The sequence below is a fragment of the Cricetulus griseus genome, chromosome 10 (genome assembly GCF_003668045.3).
Source record: "Cricetulus griseus strain 17A/GY chromosome 10, alternate assembly CriGri-PICRH-1.0, whole genome shotgun sequence".
NCBI lineage: Eukaryota > Metazoa > Chordata > Mammalia > Rodentia > Cricetidae > Cricetulus > Cricetulus griseus.
Genome location: NC_048603.1, coordinates 12,754,901 through 12,768,212, shown reverse-complemented (window position 1 = coordinate 12,768,212; position 13,312 = coordinate 12,754,901). Strand labels below are relative to the sequence as shown.

The window sequence follows — 13,312 nt, the reverse complement described above, 5'->3', positions numbered from 1 at the left end:
CTGGCCTTCCTTTTGGTCTCAAGTTAGTTATAATCCGTCTGAGGAATCGGTTTCTGACGTTCCCTGCTGCTCCTGTTCTCACCACCTTAACCCTGTCTTTACATACAGCACTTTTATGGTCTTCTAACCTCAAATGCATTTCATAGTCACAGTCTTGTCATCTTTTTCTACTTCTTTGTAAGCCCTGTGAAAGCAGGCATGGTGCTCATGTTGGTTACCAGGACACCCTTGTGCCCATATGTTTAGTGAATGGATATACAATGAGTTTGTAAATTGATCGGCTGATGGAGATGTGTGGACAGAGGTGTCTCTTGCTTCTATTGAACTATTGCCCCTAGGAAATGGTTCAGTATTTGCTAATTCACAGTTCACAGCAGCTTTACATAACACAGAGTGTTTTATAAAGAATGAGAACCATCTGCATTTACTTTTTAGAGAAAAGAAAAAGCAATTTTTTTTTTGGTTGGTTGCATTCATAGATCCATATTCATGAACTGACAGGTTGATTAAATAATAATGACTCCGGACCCTCGGTGTCTGAGTCTTTAAAGGGGTAAGAAAGATTAAGGTTGAGGAGGGTAGACTCCATTCCACTCATGAGGTGGAATTGGCTAAGAAAAGCACTGGGGGTGAGGGAAGGTTAGAGACCTGGGTAGCTACTTCTGTTTAAGCTTAGATATGGTATAGATACTAAAGGAAGAGCTTACAATTTTCTGTGCTTAGCAGTTGGGTTATTTTGAGGGGCGCTGGAATGTCTCAGTGAAAGAAACATGAGCCCTGTCAGCCTTGGCGTGTCTTAACTATCCCTCCAGCTGGTGTGGTGTTTATTGATAGTGTGATCTTGGAAGAAATGAGGCCTCTCACTAACCATCAATCTACCCCCCCTTCCCTTTATCTTGTGTTGTGTGATTAGACATGGAGGGTATGGGTGTGGCTGGGAAATCATTTTCTTTGATAATTTCCCTCCTCCTTCCCACCTTTCCTTTCTCCCTCCATTCATTCATGCACACCAGTGATGTTAGTTACTTTTCTATTATGGTGACAAACACCACCACCAAGACCACCCACGTGTGAAACACGTGTTTAACTGGACTTAGGTTTTAGGAGAGTTAAAGTCCATGCTGACAGAGCAAAGGCATGGCTGAGAGCTGTCATCTTGACCACATGTAGGAGGCAGAGAGGGCTCTCTGGGAATGACTGAAGTCTTTTGAAACCTCGAAGACTTCGCTAGTGACCTCCTCTAACAAAGCCACCCCCCTCATCCCTCCTCAACTCTACCACTGGGAACCAAGTGTTCAAACCTGTGACTTGTGGGGCCAGTCTCACTCTGTCACCCTAGGAAACCCGTGACCTGGGGGACAGTCTCACTCTGACTGTCACCCTAAGAAACCTGTGACCTGGGGGGCCAGTCTCACTCTGACTGTCACCCTAGGAAACCTGTGACCTGTGGGGACAGTCTCACTCTGACTGTCACCCTAGGAAACCTGTGACCTGTGGGGACAGTCTCACTCTGACTGTCACCCTAGGAAACCTATGAGCTGTGGGGACAGTCTCACTCTGACTGTCACCCTAGGAAACCTGTGACCTGTGGGGACAGTCTCACTCTGACTGTCACCCTAGGAAACCTGTGACCTGTGGGGACAGTCTCACTCTGACTGTCACCCTAGGAAACCTGTAACCTGTGGGGACAGTCTCACTCTGACTGTCACCCTAGGAAACCTGTGACCTGTGGGGACAGTCTCACTCTGACTGTCACCCTAGGAAACCTATGAGCTGTGGGGACAGTCTCACTCTGACTGTCACCCTAGGAAACCTGTGACCTGTGGGGACATTCTCACTCTGACTGTCACCCTAGGAAACCTGTGACCTGTGGGGACATTCTCACTCTGACTGTCACCCTAGGAAACCTGTGACCTGTGGGGACAGTCTCACTCTGACTGTCACCCTAGGAAACCTGTAACCTGTGGGGACAGTCTCACTCTGACTGTCACCCTAGGAAACCTGTGACCTGTGGGGACAGTCTCACTCTGACTGTCACCCTAGGAAACCTATGACCTGTGGGGACATTCTCACTCTGACTGTCACCCTAGGAAACCTATGACCTGTGGGGACATTCTCACTCTGACTGTCACCTAGGAAACCTATGACCTGTGGGGACAGTCTCACTCTGACTGTCATGCTGGTTTAGTGCTCTAGCGGATCTGGACCTTTGGCCCCGACAGGTTATTTTCAGGGTTTCTGTTCTGCAAACCATGTTCCAGAATACACAATTACAGGTTATCGGGCTGGAGGGAATTTGTCCCTTTCACTCCTTTAATCTTTTTCTCCATAGTTCTTTTGGAATCTTAATCTATTTCCACATCATCAACATCATTTTACAGAAAACCTTTGTGTATCACTTCAATAATAAGTCTGTTGATTAGGGACAATTTCTGACTTTCAGAATTCCTTTGGTATTATTAGCGCTTTATAAGTTTGTGAAATATTTAATCATCAGGTTGATATTCATATGCATGTTGCTACCTTGTTTATTATTGACATTATTCACCTGTATGTAATATTTGGCTATACTATCAGTTAATTTAGGAGTTTGCCAACTAAAGTTACAGCAAATACAGGCCTTTCTTTGTGGTGCATTTGAGTAATGACAAAGTAAGCTAATTGCTGGTGAGTTACTAAGCAGCAAATTAGCTCTGCTTATACATGTCTGCTTATATCAGAGTCCGACAGACTCTGATAAATTCACATCTGGCTTAAATTTGAACTTGAATTTGCTATATAAGCACTGATTGTGAAAAATAAAAAAAAAACAAAAAGGAAAAGACAATTCAATAACTCTTTAAAGGCACAACTTATTTTGCTCAACAGTACCTATTTTGTAGTAGTTATATTGCTAATTTTTGAACTCTACTGGAATAAATTTTACTACTAAAGTAAGAAAGGTGTAAAGATAACTTTCGTTTAGTAGGAATTAAAATATATATGTTTATGTGAGTTTATGTGCTCCATGTGCGTGTGTCTTTGGAGGCCTAGATTCCCGGGACTGGAGTTACAGGCATTTGTGATCCAAACTCAGACTCTGTGCAAGAGCGGGGCACACCCTTACCCACTAAGCACCTCTGTTTCCTGTAATGGAAACATCATGGTTTGATCATGAAAAGAGCATCATTCCTTCCCACACACAGTTGTTTATGGGAAGCTTTGGTATCTGCAAAGAATTAGAAGATAATGTAGTTGATATTAAATTAGATTATAAGTCTGGCAGTGGAAAGAATCCAATGGATAACGAGCATACATTCTCAGGTGAGCATTCTAACACAGACATGTCAGAATTATTGGTAGAGATGGGACAGACTTAGTAGACTTCCTAGGGGAGGCCTCACCCTCTTGAAGGAGCAGATGGGAGGTAGGGAGGGTGGGGGAGTAGGGGGAGAGGGAGGGAAGGAGGGAGAGGGACTGGAATAGGAATGTAAAAATAAAGTAATAAGAAGTTATTAGAAGAAAAGGAGTGCTGCTACTCAACAGAGCTTTCAAAAGCAACTGATTATGGCGGTTGGTGGTAGGGCACGCCTTTAATCCCAGGCAGAGGGGCAGGGTATCCATGTGCGTTCAAGGCCGGACTGTTCTAGAGAGTGAGTTCTAGGGCAGCCAGGGTCACACAGAGAAACCCTGTCTCAAAAAACCGAAAGAAACAAAACAAAAAACTTTTAACTACCGTGAGTCTGAGCTACACAGGAAGTTCTACCTCTCTGCTAGGCTCAGGGAACACAGGACAGAAGACAACTTCATGCCCTTTGTTCTCATGAACAACTGCTAAACTGCCACCAGCCCCCTTTTCTTTCTGGCAGTGCACACGGTATCCTCTGCTGGCCACGTTTCCTTCCTTCGTGTGCTGTTTTCGAGTTACCCCTGGCGCTGGCTCTGCTTAGCCTCTGGTTTCAGGTTCCACTTGTCTCGCTGGCTTTGGCTGTGCTTATCTTCCAGGGTTTGCTTCCTTTGTCAGCCCCATAGGTTCCATACCTCCTGCCTCTCGTCTACTACCTACCGTTCATTTCCTTTTCTGTGTTCATGTTTATTGTTTCCCTTCTGGTCTTGACAGACCTGGCCCTCTGTAATGCTTCACTGATAGACTTACAGTGACTTAGAGCCTGCTACACGGAGGCACAGTCACCTGCCGTTATCTACATGTATGTGTAAGAGTGATTGCAAAGGCCCCTCATCATCTCAAAGTTTGAAAACTTCAGTCTGCTTTCTAAACCTTAGGAATATTTTGAAAGCCACAAAGGACACCCAGAGTATGTAGACTGCAAATAAACTGTAGCTCAGCTGTAATTATTACAGATTGTGTTTTTTAACTAAGGGTCATGAAATCAATTTAGTAGCACCCAAGCCAGATTTTGTTTTGTTTTGTTTTTGAGGCAGGTTTTCTCTGTGGCTTTAGAGGCTGTCCTGGCACTCTCTCTGTATGTAGACCAGGCTGGTCTTGAACTCACAGAGATCCACCTACCTCTGCCTCCCGAGTGCTGGGATTAAAAGGCACGCACCATCACTGCCCAGTTACAATTTTTTTTTAATTAATAAAGATTTAAAAATTGTTTTGGGCCACTCATTAAATACACAAACACCAATTACGTCTGCATTATTTTTCATATTGTTTTCTGATACAGAGAATCCAGGAGATGGGAATAGAGGAAACCTTGTTGAGCATGGGTGGTGACAGAAAGAACAACCGTAAATGCCCTTTCATTCAGGGCAGAAGCTAAAACACAATTGCCAATTAAAGTTTCAAAGTGAAAAATAGGAATAAACAATACAATGAAGCAGAAGGTATTTAGTGCTGCTCTCTTGTTGGGATGGTGTCTCTTGCCCTTTTCCTGGGATTGACTTGTTTATTATTCTCTACCAAGCCTGGTTGTCTCAGTGATTCGACTTTCCCAGTTAGAAGATTTCCTGTGTAGGGCATCAGCTTTTAAGAGATTTTCCCAGTCTGAGCTCTTCCTTTTCATCCGCCAATTACAGCCTTGTCTCTGGGCTTCGGGAGCACATGCAGGCCTTTCTACACGGAGGCTGTGAGGGTGTATGGAGGCTTGCCGGCCTGCATTTCTGTCTGTCTGGGAGGGCTCTTCCCGGTGTGCCCTTCAGAAGACATGCAGCACACTCTCCACAATCCCTTGTAGCTTGCCCAGGCAATGGTACAGTATTTTCTTTCCCAGGACTTGTCTGCACAGTGCTCCGGAGTTCTGTTCTAGTCTTCTGGTCTCCGCAGCCCGCTAGGCTCTAGCTGGACAGCTCTGGGGTTACCTTTCTGACAGTCTGTCCATTCCCCCTAGCTTCTGCCCGACCCTTTCTTTCTAGAGCTTTTCGTTTAAAGCCAGCTGTACCTGTTGCTGATCTTGACACTAGCGGGTGTCAGAATCTTATGGGAAGGGCTGCTCACCTTACGGTGTATGGAAAGCAGAGAGTCCGAGTTAGTGGGCTTTCTCTTCCTTTTGCTCACCCGTGCCCTCTGTCCGCTGTGTACTGTCCACACTCAGGGCAGTCTTTCCGTCCTGGAAAGTGTCTCTAGAGTGCTCTCCTGAGATGTGCCCACCAGTCCCACAGTGTTGCTTCTTAATTCAGTTAAGTTGACACGACGAACCACTGCATACTATAAAACTAACAATTTGGATTTGAAGAGACAGCTTGGCTTACATTATTGATGTAATTGTGTAATGAAAAAAAAATCCTAGTTTTTTTGTGTAAATTTTATTTACCAGTTTTTGGTCTTCTTTGGAGTAGATGCATTTCCCAAGAAGGTTCTTAAGTCATTCATGGAAAGTCCAGCTATACCAGCCTCCACTACCCTATGCAAAGTCCTTCTCAGTCTTTTCAGTATTCAGTTCCCTTACAGTTTCCTACCTACAGCTGTGTATTGGCCCAATCTTCTCTTCATTTCCCGGAAACTGTGAAAAGAGTATACAGATGTAGGTCTATGGATTGAATAATTGGGCTTTAATAAGGGAACATACATAGTAAGAAGCAAGTAACACTGATCCCAAGGGTGATTCACTAAGGATGCCGCTGAGGCGAAGGTTTTGTGTGTCTAGTTACTTGCCTGCCTGCTTGTGAATCAGTTCCTACCAGGATTTTGCTTATATGAAGTCAACTTGCTTTTGGATGACTTCATATAATTCTTTGCTTCAAAGAATTGAAAGTGAAGCACTTGACTTGATTATAGTTACTTACATAACATTGTTTAAATTCATCTTCATTGTGCTGTGGATACACGAAGAATTTATGTTAGCATGACTATTTTAAGTTTGATACACAGTATTTAATTGGCAATGCTAGTTTAGGAGATACTCTATTACCCCCTCCAATGCCTTTTATCTATTCTTTTAGGCATAAATAAATTACTAAGGCTTTAAAAAAATCATTTATAAAATCCCGTGTTTTATTTAAAACATTTAGGCTTTACCTCAACTTATTTTTAAAAAATAAGCTAAAAAGAAAAGTGGAAATTATTTATTTTTAGTTAATATTACCATATTACTTGGCACCCTAAAGTAAAAATATGTGGCGAAATCTGTGACTAAAGCATTGCTTTAAAGAGCAATAGCATTTTAGTAGAAGGACAGTCGATCCTGGGCCGGGGTTGTAGCTCAGTAGCAGCATGACTGCCTAACATGTGTACGGCTCATGTTCTACCCCTAGCACCGCAAGCAAAAGAGAAACCCAACGAGCCAGCTTGTGTCTTTCTCCCCCTGGGTGTAAACTTGATTGGAATGCTCAATCCTAACGTACGGTGTAGCAGTGAACTCTTCTGTGTGATATTCCTGAGTTTTGTGTCCACTGGGTATGACCACGAGTATGTAGGTAGGAATTGCTGCTTAGTGCGGTGCACTCAGTTGTGCAAACTTATTTTTTTAGGGTCAAAGGAGAACGCAAAGCACAGGCGACACAGTAAGTAAATGTGTTCTGAGTGCCGTAGACTGGACCTGTGGGCTCCTCTCCGCCCCTCTGCTTTCTGCGCCTTTGATGGTATTAGCCCCCACTAATACTGGACAGGCTGCAGCTGGTGTGCCTTCTGCTTTCTGACTCTCTGCTTGTAAGAGAGCTGCCTGCAGCTTCTTACTCCATCCACACAGTGACTGGATGTAGGTTTTTTTTTTTTTTTTTTTTTTTTTTTTTTTTTTTTTTTTGCTGCTTGCTTGTGGACTAGTCAAGTGTTCAAATTTAATTTCCCTCCCTCCTGATTGCCTGGTGATAACTGGAGCTCACATTTCCATTGGCTGTAGCTTTTGTGCTTCTCTCTCTCTCTCTCTCTCTCTCTCTCTCTCTCTCTCTCTCTGTGTGTGTGTGTGTGTGTGTGTGTGTGTTTAATTATTTTGGGTAGAGAGCATTGAGTCTTCATTTGTTATTCTTTTGGTTTTCAGTCACATTATTTGCTTATTTAAACAGGTGGTTTCCCTTTAGTGGGATCACTGAACTGGTAAATAACGTTCTTCAGCCCCAGCAAAAACAACCAAATGCAAAGGAACCCCAGACGTAAGTAAGCTGGTCCGCACAGACCAGACACTGCCTGTGATTGGCAATAACTGAAGAGGGTAAGGAGAGTTCTGCCCATGAATGACGTGCCTGCAGACGGGGAAACGCAGGGTAAAGTCCACTGGTTCCTCCATGGAAACCTTACGAGAAAACAGGGATAACAGAGGCTAACGGGGAAGGACAGGGAGTCCCCTGGCTTAATGAATATGTAAGCTGCATTCGCCCAGGAAAAATACATTTCTCCAACAGTGTAGAATGTTCTAGAGAGTCTCTAAACAAAAATGCTAGAGGACAGTAAGAAGTGTTAACTCCTCAATTGTTGTTTGGTCAAATAGTTTTGGATGAGTTGTTTTAAGAGGCTAAGCGGATTTGTTTATTGTAATAACCCTGAGAACCCAAGCATGATTAGATCCCAACACTGTTAACAGAACTTAACTGACCATCAAGTCTGTTTTCACTGAGTACTTTATTAGACTATAAAGCATAATTTGGGAATATGGTCATACATTCCAACGATGACTTGAAACATTAGAAACATGGATTCCATTTCATTTAGCTGTTGATAGAGTTTAAAACATTTTGAAGAAGTTGTTCACTGTTACTTATCTTTAATTGCATAGGGGGAAAGTTGAATAAGTCATTTGTGCTTATAGCTTATTGATCCAAATTTATTACAAGCTCGTTAACTAAAATGTCTAACCATGTACACAGGAAGAGAGGAAACCTCTGAATAGCGAGCAATGGTAACATCTGCGATAATTAGTTCACATTTGATTTTCATTTATTTTTGATGGAAATCGGCCAAATGAATAGCTGTTGCAGTAAGAATAACTCTAATACTAGTTACTATTTCAGTACATTTCTACAAGAATGCTCGTTTGTGTCGGAGGCTGCTTAACATATCTTTTGTTTCAGTCGAGCCATTGACTATTTTTTTTTCTTCTAAAGGTTATATACTTTTGGGGGATTTTACAGATTTTCCTGAAAAGTAATTTTCAGTAGCTCAGGAAAAATGGATTGTCTTTTTAAGCTAACAAATATGAATTTGTTTCATATTTGGGAGCTTTTATCAAAGGACTAATTGTTGAACAAGCACTGTCTCTCCTGTCTCTCTTCCATCTCTCATATCCCCCTCCTCTCCTTTATTTCTCCCTCTTCTCTCTTTTTTTCCTTCTCTTCTCTTTTAGCCGCTTCTTTCATTTCTCTCCCAGAAGACTAGATCTTTTGACTCTGAGTCCACCGAGTTCCTTAGCGCTTGTATCTGTTAAGATCAGACAGTGTCTTACATAGACTCTTTTGTTTGTTTACTCAGTATGTAACATAGCAGAATCTTGGATCAGAGATGAAAACTTAAAATAACAGAGTAGCCTGTTATTAATTCAGAAGAGGAGACACACTCCTTCAAAGTATTGATCGTATGGTTTGATGCTAATGCCAGAGGAAATTGAAGACTTTAAAAATAGTGTTAATGTTGTCTGGGTGTGGTGGTGCACACCTTTAAGCAGTAAGGGGGCAGAGGCAGGCAGGTCTCTGGGAGTTCGAGGCTAGCCTGGTCTACATACCAAGCTCCAGGAAGGCAGAGCTACATTAGAAAGACCCTATCTCAAAAAGAAAAACATACTGTTAATTTTACATTTCCTTTATTATTTCTATTTTTTTTCTGAAGACTGACTATAATTTTGACAAAAGCTCTTTCCATATAGACTCTGACTCACTCACTGGTCTTGACTGGTTATGGTCAAAATAGTTGTGAAATGGTGCAAGCAGTTGCTGCACACAAATATTTATAGGTGCAGCATCGTTTTCATTCTGAATAACCTAAAACTGACTGCCTCTGTTGTGTACTTTAGAACCATCTGAAATTCTTTGTGGTTCAATACAGGACTAAAATAAATAGATAGCTAAATAAATAAATAAATAAATAAATAAATAAATATGGACCATAACTAGTATGTGGTATTTCTCTCATGTACAGGTCTATAATTCCTGCACTTCAGTGTATGACTTAGCATACTGAGTGAAGATTTTACTATGAGATGAAAGTGCTAATTGCTGTTTTTTATGCAAAGGATGCATTTCGTGAGAGATGCACAAATAGACAGTAAGCAGGGAACTGACTTGTTATATAGTGAGCATATCTGGAAATGAGCATCAAGGTCAAGAAGCCAACTTTATTCAGAGCGTCAGACAGTTTGTTCTCTGAGGGTTAGGAAGAGTCGCCTGAGTACAGAGACCAATCAGAAGAACAAACCCCATGTAGCAAAAACATGTTTTCCCATAGAGACTTGTAAACAAATAACAGTTGCCAGTTGTAATGAATAATCGCAAGTAAACTCACGCCTATCTGCTACACAGGGTCACGAAAGACATTCCAAGATCAGTCCCGTGCTTTGAAGAAACTGAGGTCACAAGACTCTTGTCTGGTTTTCTTGGAGTCTTCTGTTACAAGCTCTCAGAATTCTCCTCACATGGCTCCACTCTTGGACTGTGTTCTGATAATAGTTAATTATGTTGACCACGATTAAGTATAATTAAGTCATTCCAATTTTTAGAAATACAAACAATGGCCGGGCAGTGGTGGCACACACCTTTAATCCCAGCACTCAGGAGGTAGAGCAGATGGATCTCTGTGAGTTCCAGACCAGCCTGTTCCACAAGAGCTAGTTCCAGGACAGCCTCCAAAGCCACAGAAAAACCCTGTCTCAACACCCCCCCCCAAAAGAAATATAAACAATGTTATCAGAGTTTTGTTTATTTTTAAAGGCATGGTATTTTATCTCGGTGGCAGGGGATAAAAGTATTTTACTCCCTAACACCTCCTTTCTTCCTAATACTCCCTTTTTAAAGACGCTTTTCCAGTTGGAGGTAGAGTATCTGTGCCCACAGTGACTGTAGAGTGAGTTCTGTTCATCTCCATCTTCTGAGATTCAGTGTTGGGTTTGTTAAGTCGTTTTTTTAGGAAGAAGATTTCAGAGAAGCTGTGAACACACTTTCCCCAGGAGTCAAGAAGGATTATGTGTGTATAACCATTCTCGCCCTCATTATAATCACAAACTGAAAGTAGTTTTACTTATTTTTAATCCCAGCCTCTAATTTTAGGATTATTTCATATCCTGAATAGGATAAAAGCTCCAAAAACTTTGTATCTGATGATTATATGTATATGAGCTCGACTTCAATAGCTTCAGTTTAATTACTTTCCAGATATTGTGGTAGCATAATAAATAAAACAGAAGCAGCCGAGTGTGTTCATTCCTGTAATCCCAGCACGTGGGAGGCTGTGGCAAGAGAATCACGAGTTTGAAGTTAGTCTGGATTATCGATCAAAGTCCTATCTCAAAACACAAAAAGCAAAGCAAAGCCAAACAAAACAAAGCAAAAAGCTGGAGAAGCAAGATCTTTGTATCACCGAGATGCTCTTAAGAGAAAGAGAGTCAGAGAGTTTGCTGTGAGGTTATGTCTCCTACTAATGTCCCAACGTCACCAATAAAGTGTCACCAGCATGACAGCCCAAATGTGGGCCGAATAAGGAGACCAAGATGGACATGCCTAAGTGGGCAGGGAAAGCCCATGAAGTGTCAACCCTACCCAAAGAACCACAGACAACTCAGGAATGCTGGGAGTGGAAGAGGTGTTCTTCCTAAGGGAAGAGCACACCAGTCGGTTATCCAGTACCACACAGCCAACCCTTGAAACATACATACAAATAACATATGGCTGAGCGTGCTGTATTTAGGATTATATCTGTATGTGTGAAATAACCAGTGAAAAAAGAGGCCATGAACTTGAAGGCAGGGAAAGGTGTATGGGAGTATTTGGAGGGAGGAAGAGGAAGGGACAAGTTGATTATATTATAATCTCGAAGAGAAAAGCATAATATTAGTAGAGAACGTTACATTGATATGAATACTTCCCACTCTTCCAAAAATGGTTTTCCAATTTGAGAATTTCATACAATTTAATTTGACCATATTCTTTCACCTCCTCCAACTTCTCCCAGATTCTCTCTCCTTATCAAATTCATGTTTCTTCTCTTTCTTAAAGAAAACAAACGCACACACACACCCAAACAAAATGCCAAAACCCCAAAGCGCAAAAAGTCATGGAATGCATTTTGTGATCGTCATTTACTCCTGGGCATCGAGCCAGTCCTGGAGTCTGGCTGATGTTCCCAGTGTTATTCTATTGAAGAAAGCGGAGATTCCCCTCTTGCAGCGGCTACCAGTTTCAGCTAGCTCCTCAGCCAGAGCTGAGGCTTTGTGCCCACTTGCCTTTCTCTTTGCTGGCATTGTGTAAGCTGACTCGAGCTTACACAGCTCTTGTGAGCGCTGTTGCAGTCTCTGTGAGTTCATGTGTGCATCGACCCCAGTGTGTCTTGAAAACACTTTTTTTTTTTCTTGCTGTTGGCCACTACCTCTGGGTCTTGAAATCTTTGGGTCCCTTATTCTGCATAGACCATAGAGCCTTGAGGAGAAGGAAGTGATAAAGACATCCCATTGATGGCTTATTGTTCCTAAGTTTCTCACTCTCTTCACACTGTCCAGTTGTGGTCTCTGTTAATGACTGTCTCAAGCAAGAAGCTTCTCCGATGAGGTTTGCAATAGTGCTAGGTTTCCCCCTGAGGCCCATGACCTGTCTGCTCTCAGGTTGTTGGCCGTGTTAGCAGTGCCAGGTGTGTGTTTGGTGTCATGGAGTGGGCCTTCACTCCAATAAAGAACGGTTGGCTACTTCCACACCATTTGTGTTGCTGCTGTGTCTCAGTGGACGTATCTTGCAAACAGGTTTCTATTTTGGCTCACAGTGTTTACAGCTGGGTGACAGTGATGATAAGTTCTCTTCTCTAGTACGGTGTGGAGAGTACCTTGCAGCATTATGTACTTCAGTCGATAGCAGTGAAGCTCCCGTTTGGTTGCCAGCTCAGTTTCTTCATGTTTAATGACTTAAGAATGTGGCATCCTCCCCCACAGCGTCTGGGCTTCAGGTTGTAGAGGGTGACCACATCATTGGCAATAACCTGTGTTACTGTTTGGGGGGAGTCTGCTGGATCTCTTTGGCCAGCCGTTCCTGATAACTGGGTAGCATCTGATGTCAAGTTGGCTATTGCCTGGTAACTCGGTGTGTTGTAGCAAGCTGAAGGTGGTGTCTGTCTCTGACGTGAAGGTGGATTTCTCGGAGGCAGAAGAAAGCTGGATCCTGTTTTCAAATCCAGGGGAATTGAGACTAACTACTGAGTTGTTATTGAGTAATGTGTATCAATTCCTATTATTTTGTTGTGGTTTTTTAGAACTTTTTTTTGGTTAACTGTTCTGAGATTATTCCTTGTGTCTTCTTGGGTGCAGTTAACCTCTTTATGCTAAAATGTTCTTCTAGTGTGTCCTTATAGCTGGATCTGTGGACATGAATTGTTTACATTTGATTTTATTGGGACTGATAGCTTTGATGGGGTCTTAGTTGGCGTTCTGTTGCTGTGAAGAGACACCATGACCAAGGCAACTCCTATAAAAGAGCGCATTTAATGGGGAATTGGGGGCTGGCTTACAGTGTTAGAGGGTTAGCACGTTATCATGGTGGGGAGAATGGCTTGGTGCTAAAGAAGTAGTTGAGAGCTACAGCCTGATTCACTTGAGAGAGAGAGAGAGAGAGAGAGAGAGAGAGAGAGAGAGAGAGAGAGAGAGCACTAGCTCGCATGGGCTTTTGAAACCCCAAAGCCCACCCACAGTGACACGCTTCCCCCAGTAAGGCCACACCTCATCTTTTCAAATACTGTCACTCCTGGTGACTAAGC

The 13,312-nt window shown here is 42.5% G+C and overlaps 1 protein-coding gene across 19 annotated transcripts in view; it reads left to right on the top strand.

Annotated features, from left to right (window-relative positions):
* Positions 1-13,312, top strand: part of LOC100752044 (regulating synaptic membrane exocytosis protein 2) — a 390,889-nt gene that overhangs the window by 59,452 nt on the left and 318,125 nt on the right. For 12 of the 19 annotated variants that reach the window (XM_035449578.1, XM_035449595.1, XM_035449596.1 and 9 more), the window contains exons 2-3: positions 6,910-6,942; positions 7,441-7,527. The exons of the other annotated variants lie outside the window; for them this stretch is intronic. In XM_035449578.1, the coding sequence (XP_035305469.1) occupies positions 6,910-6,942; positions 7,441-7,527 (120 nt within the window). The remainder of the gene's footprint in view (positions 1-6,909; positions 6,943-7,440; positions 7,528-13,312) is intronic. 19 annotated transcript variants of the gene reach the window in all.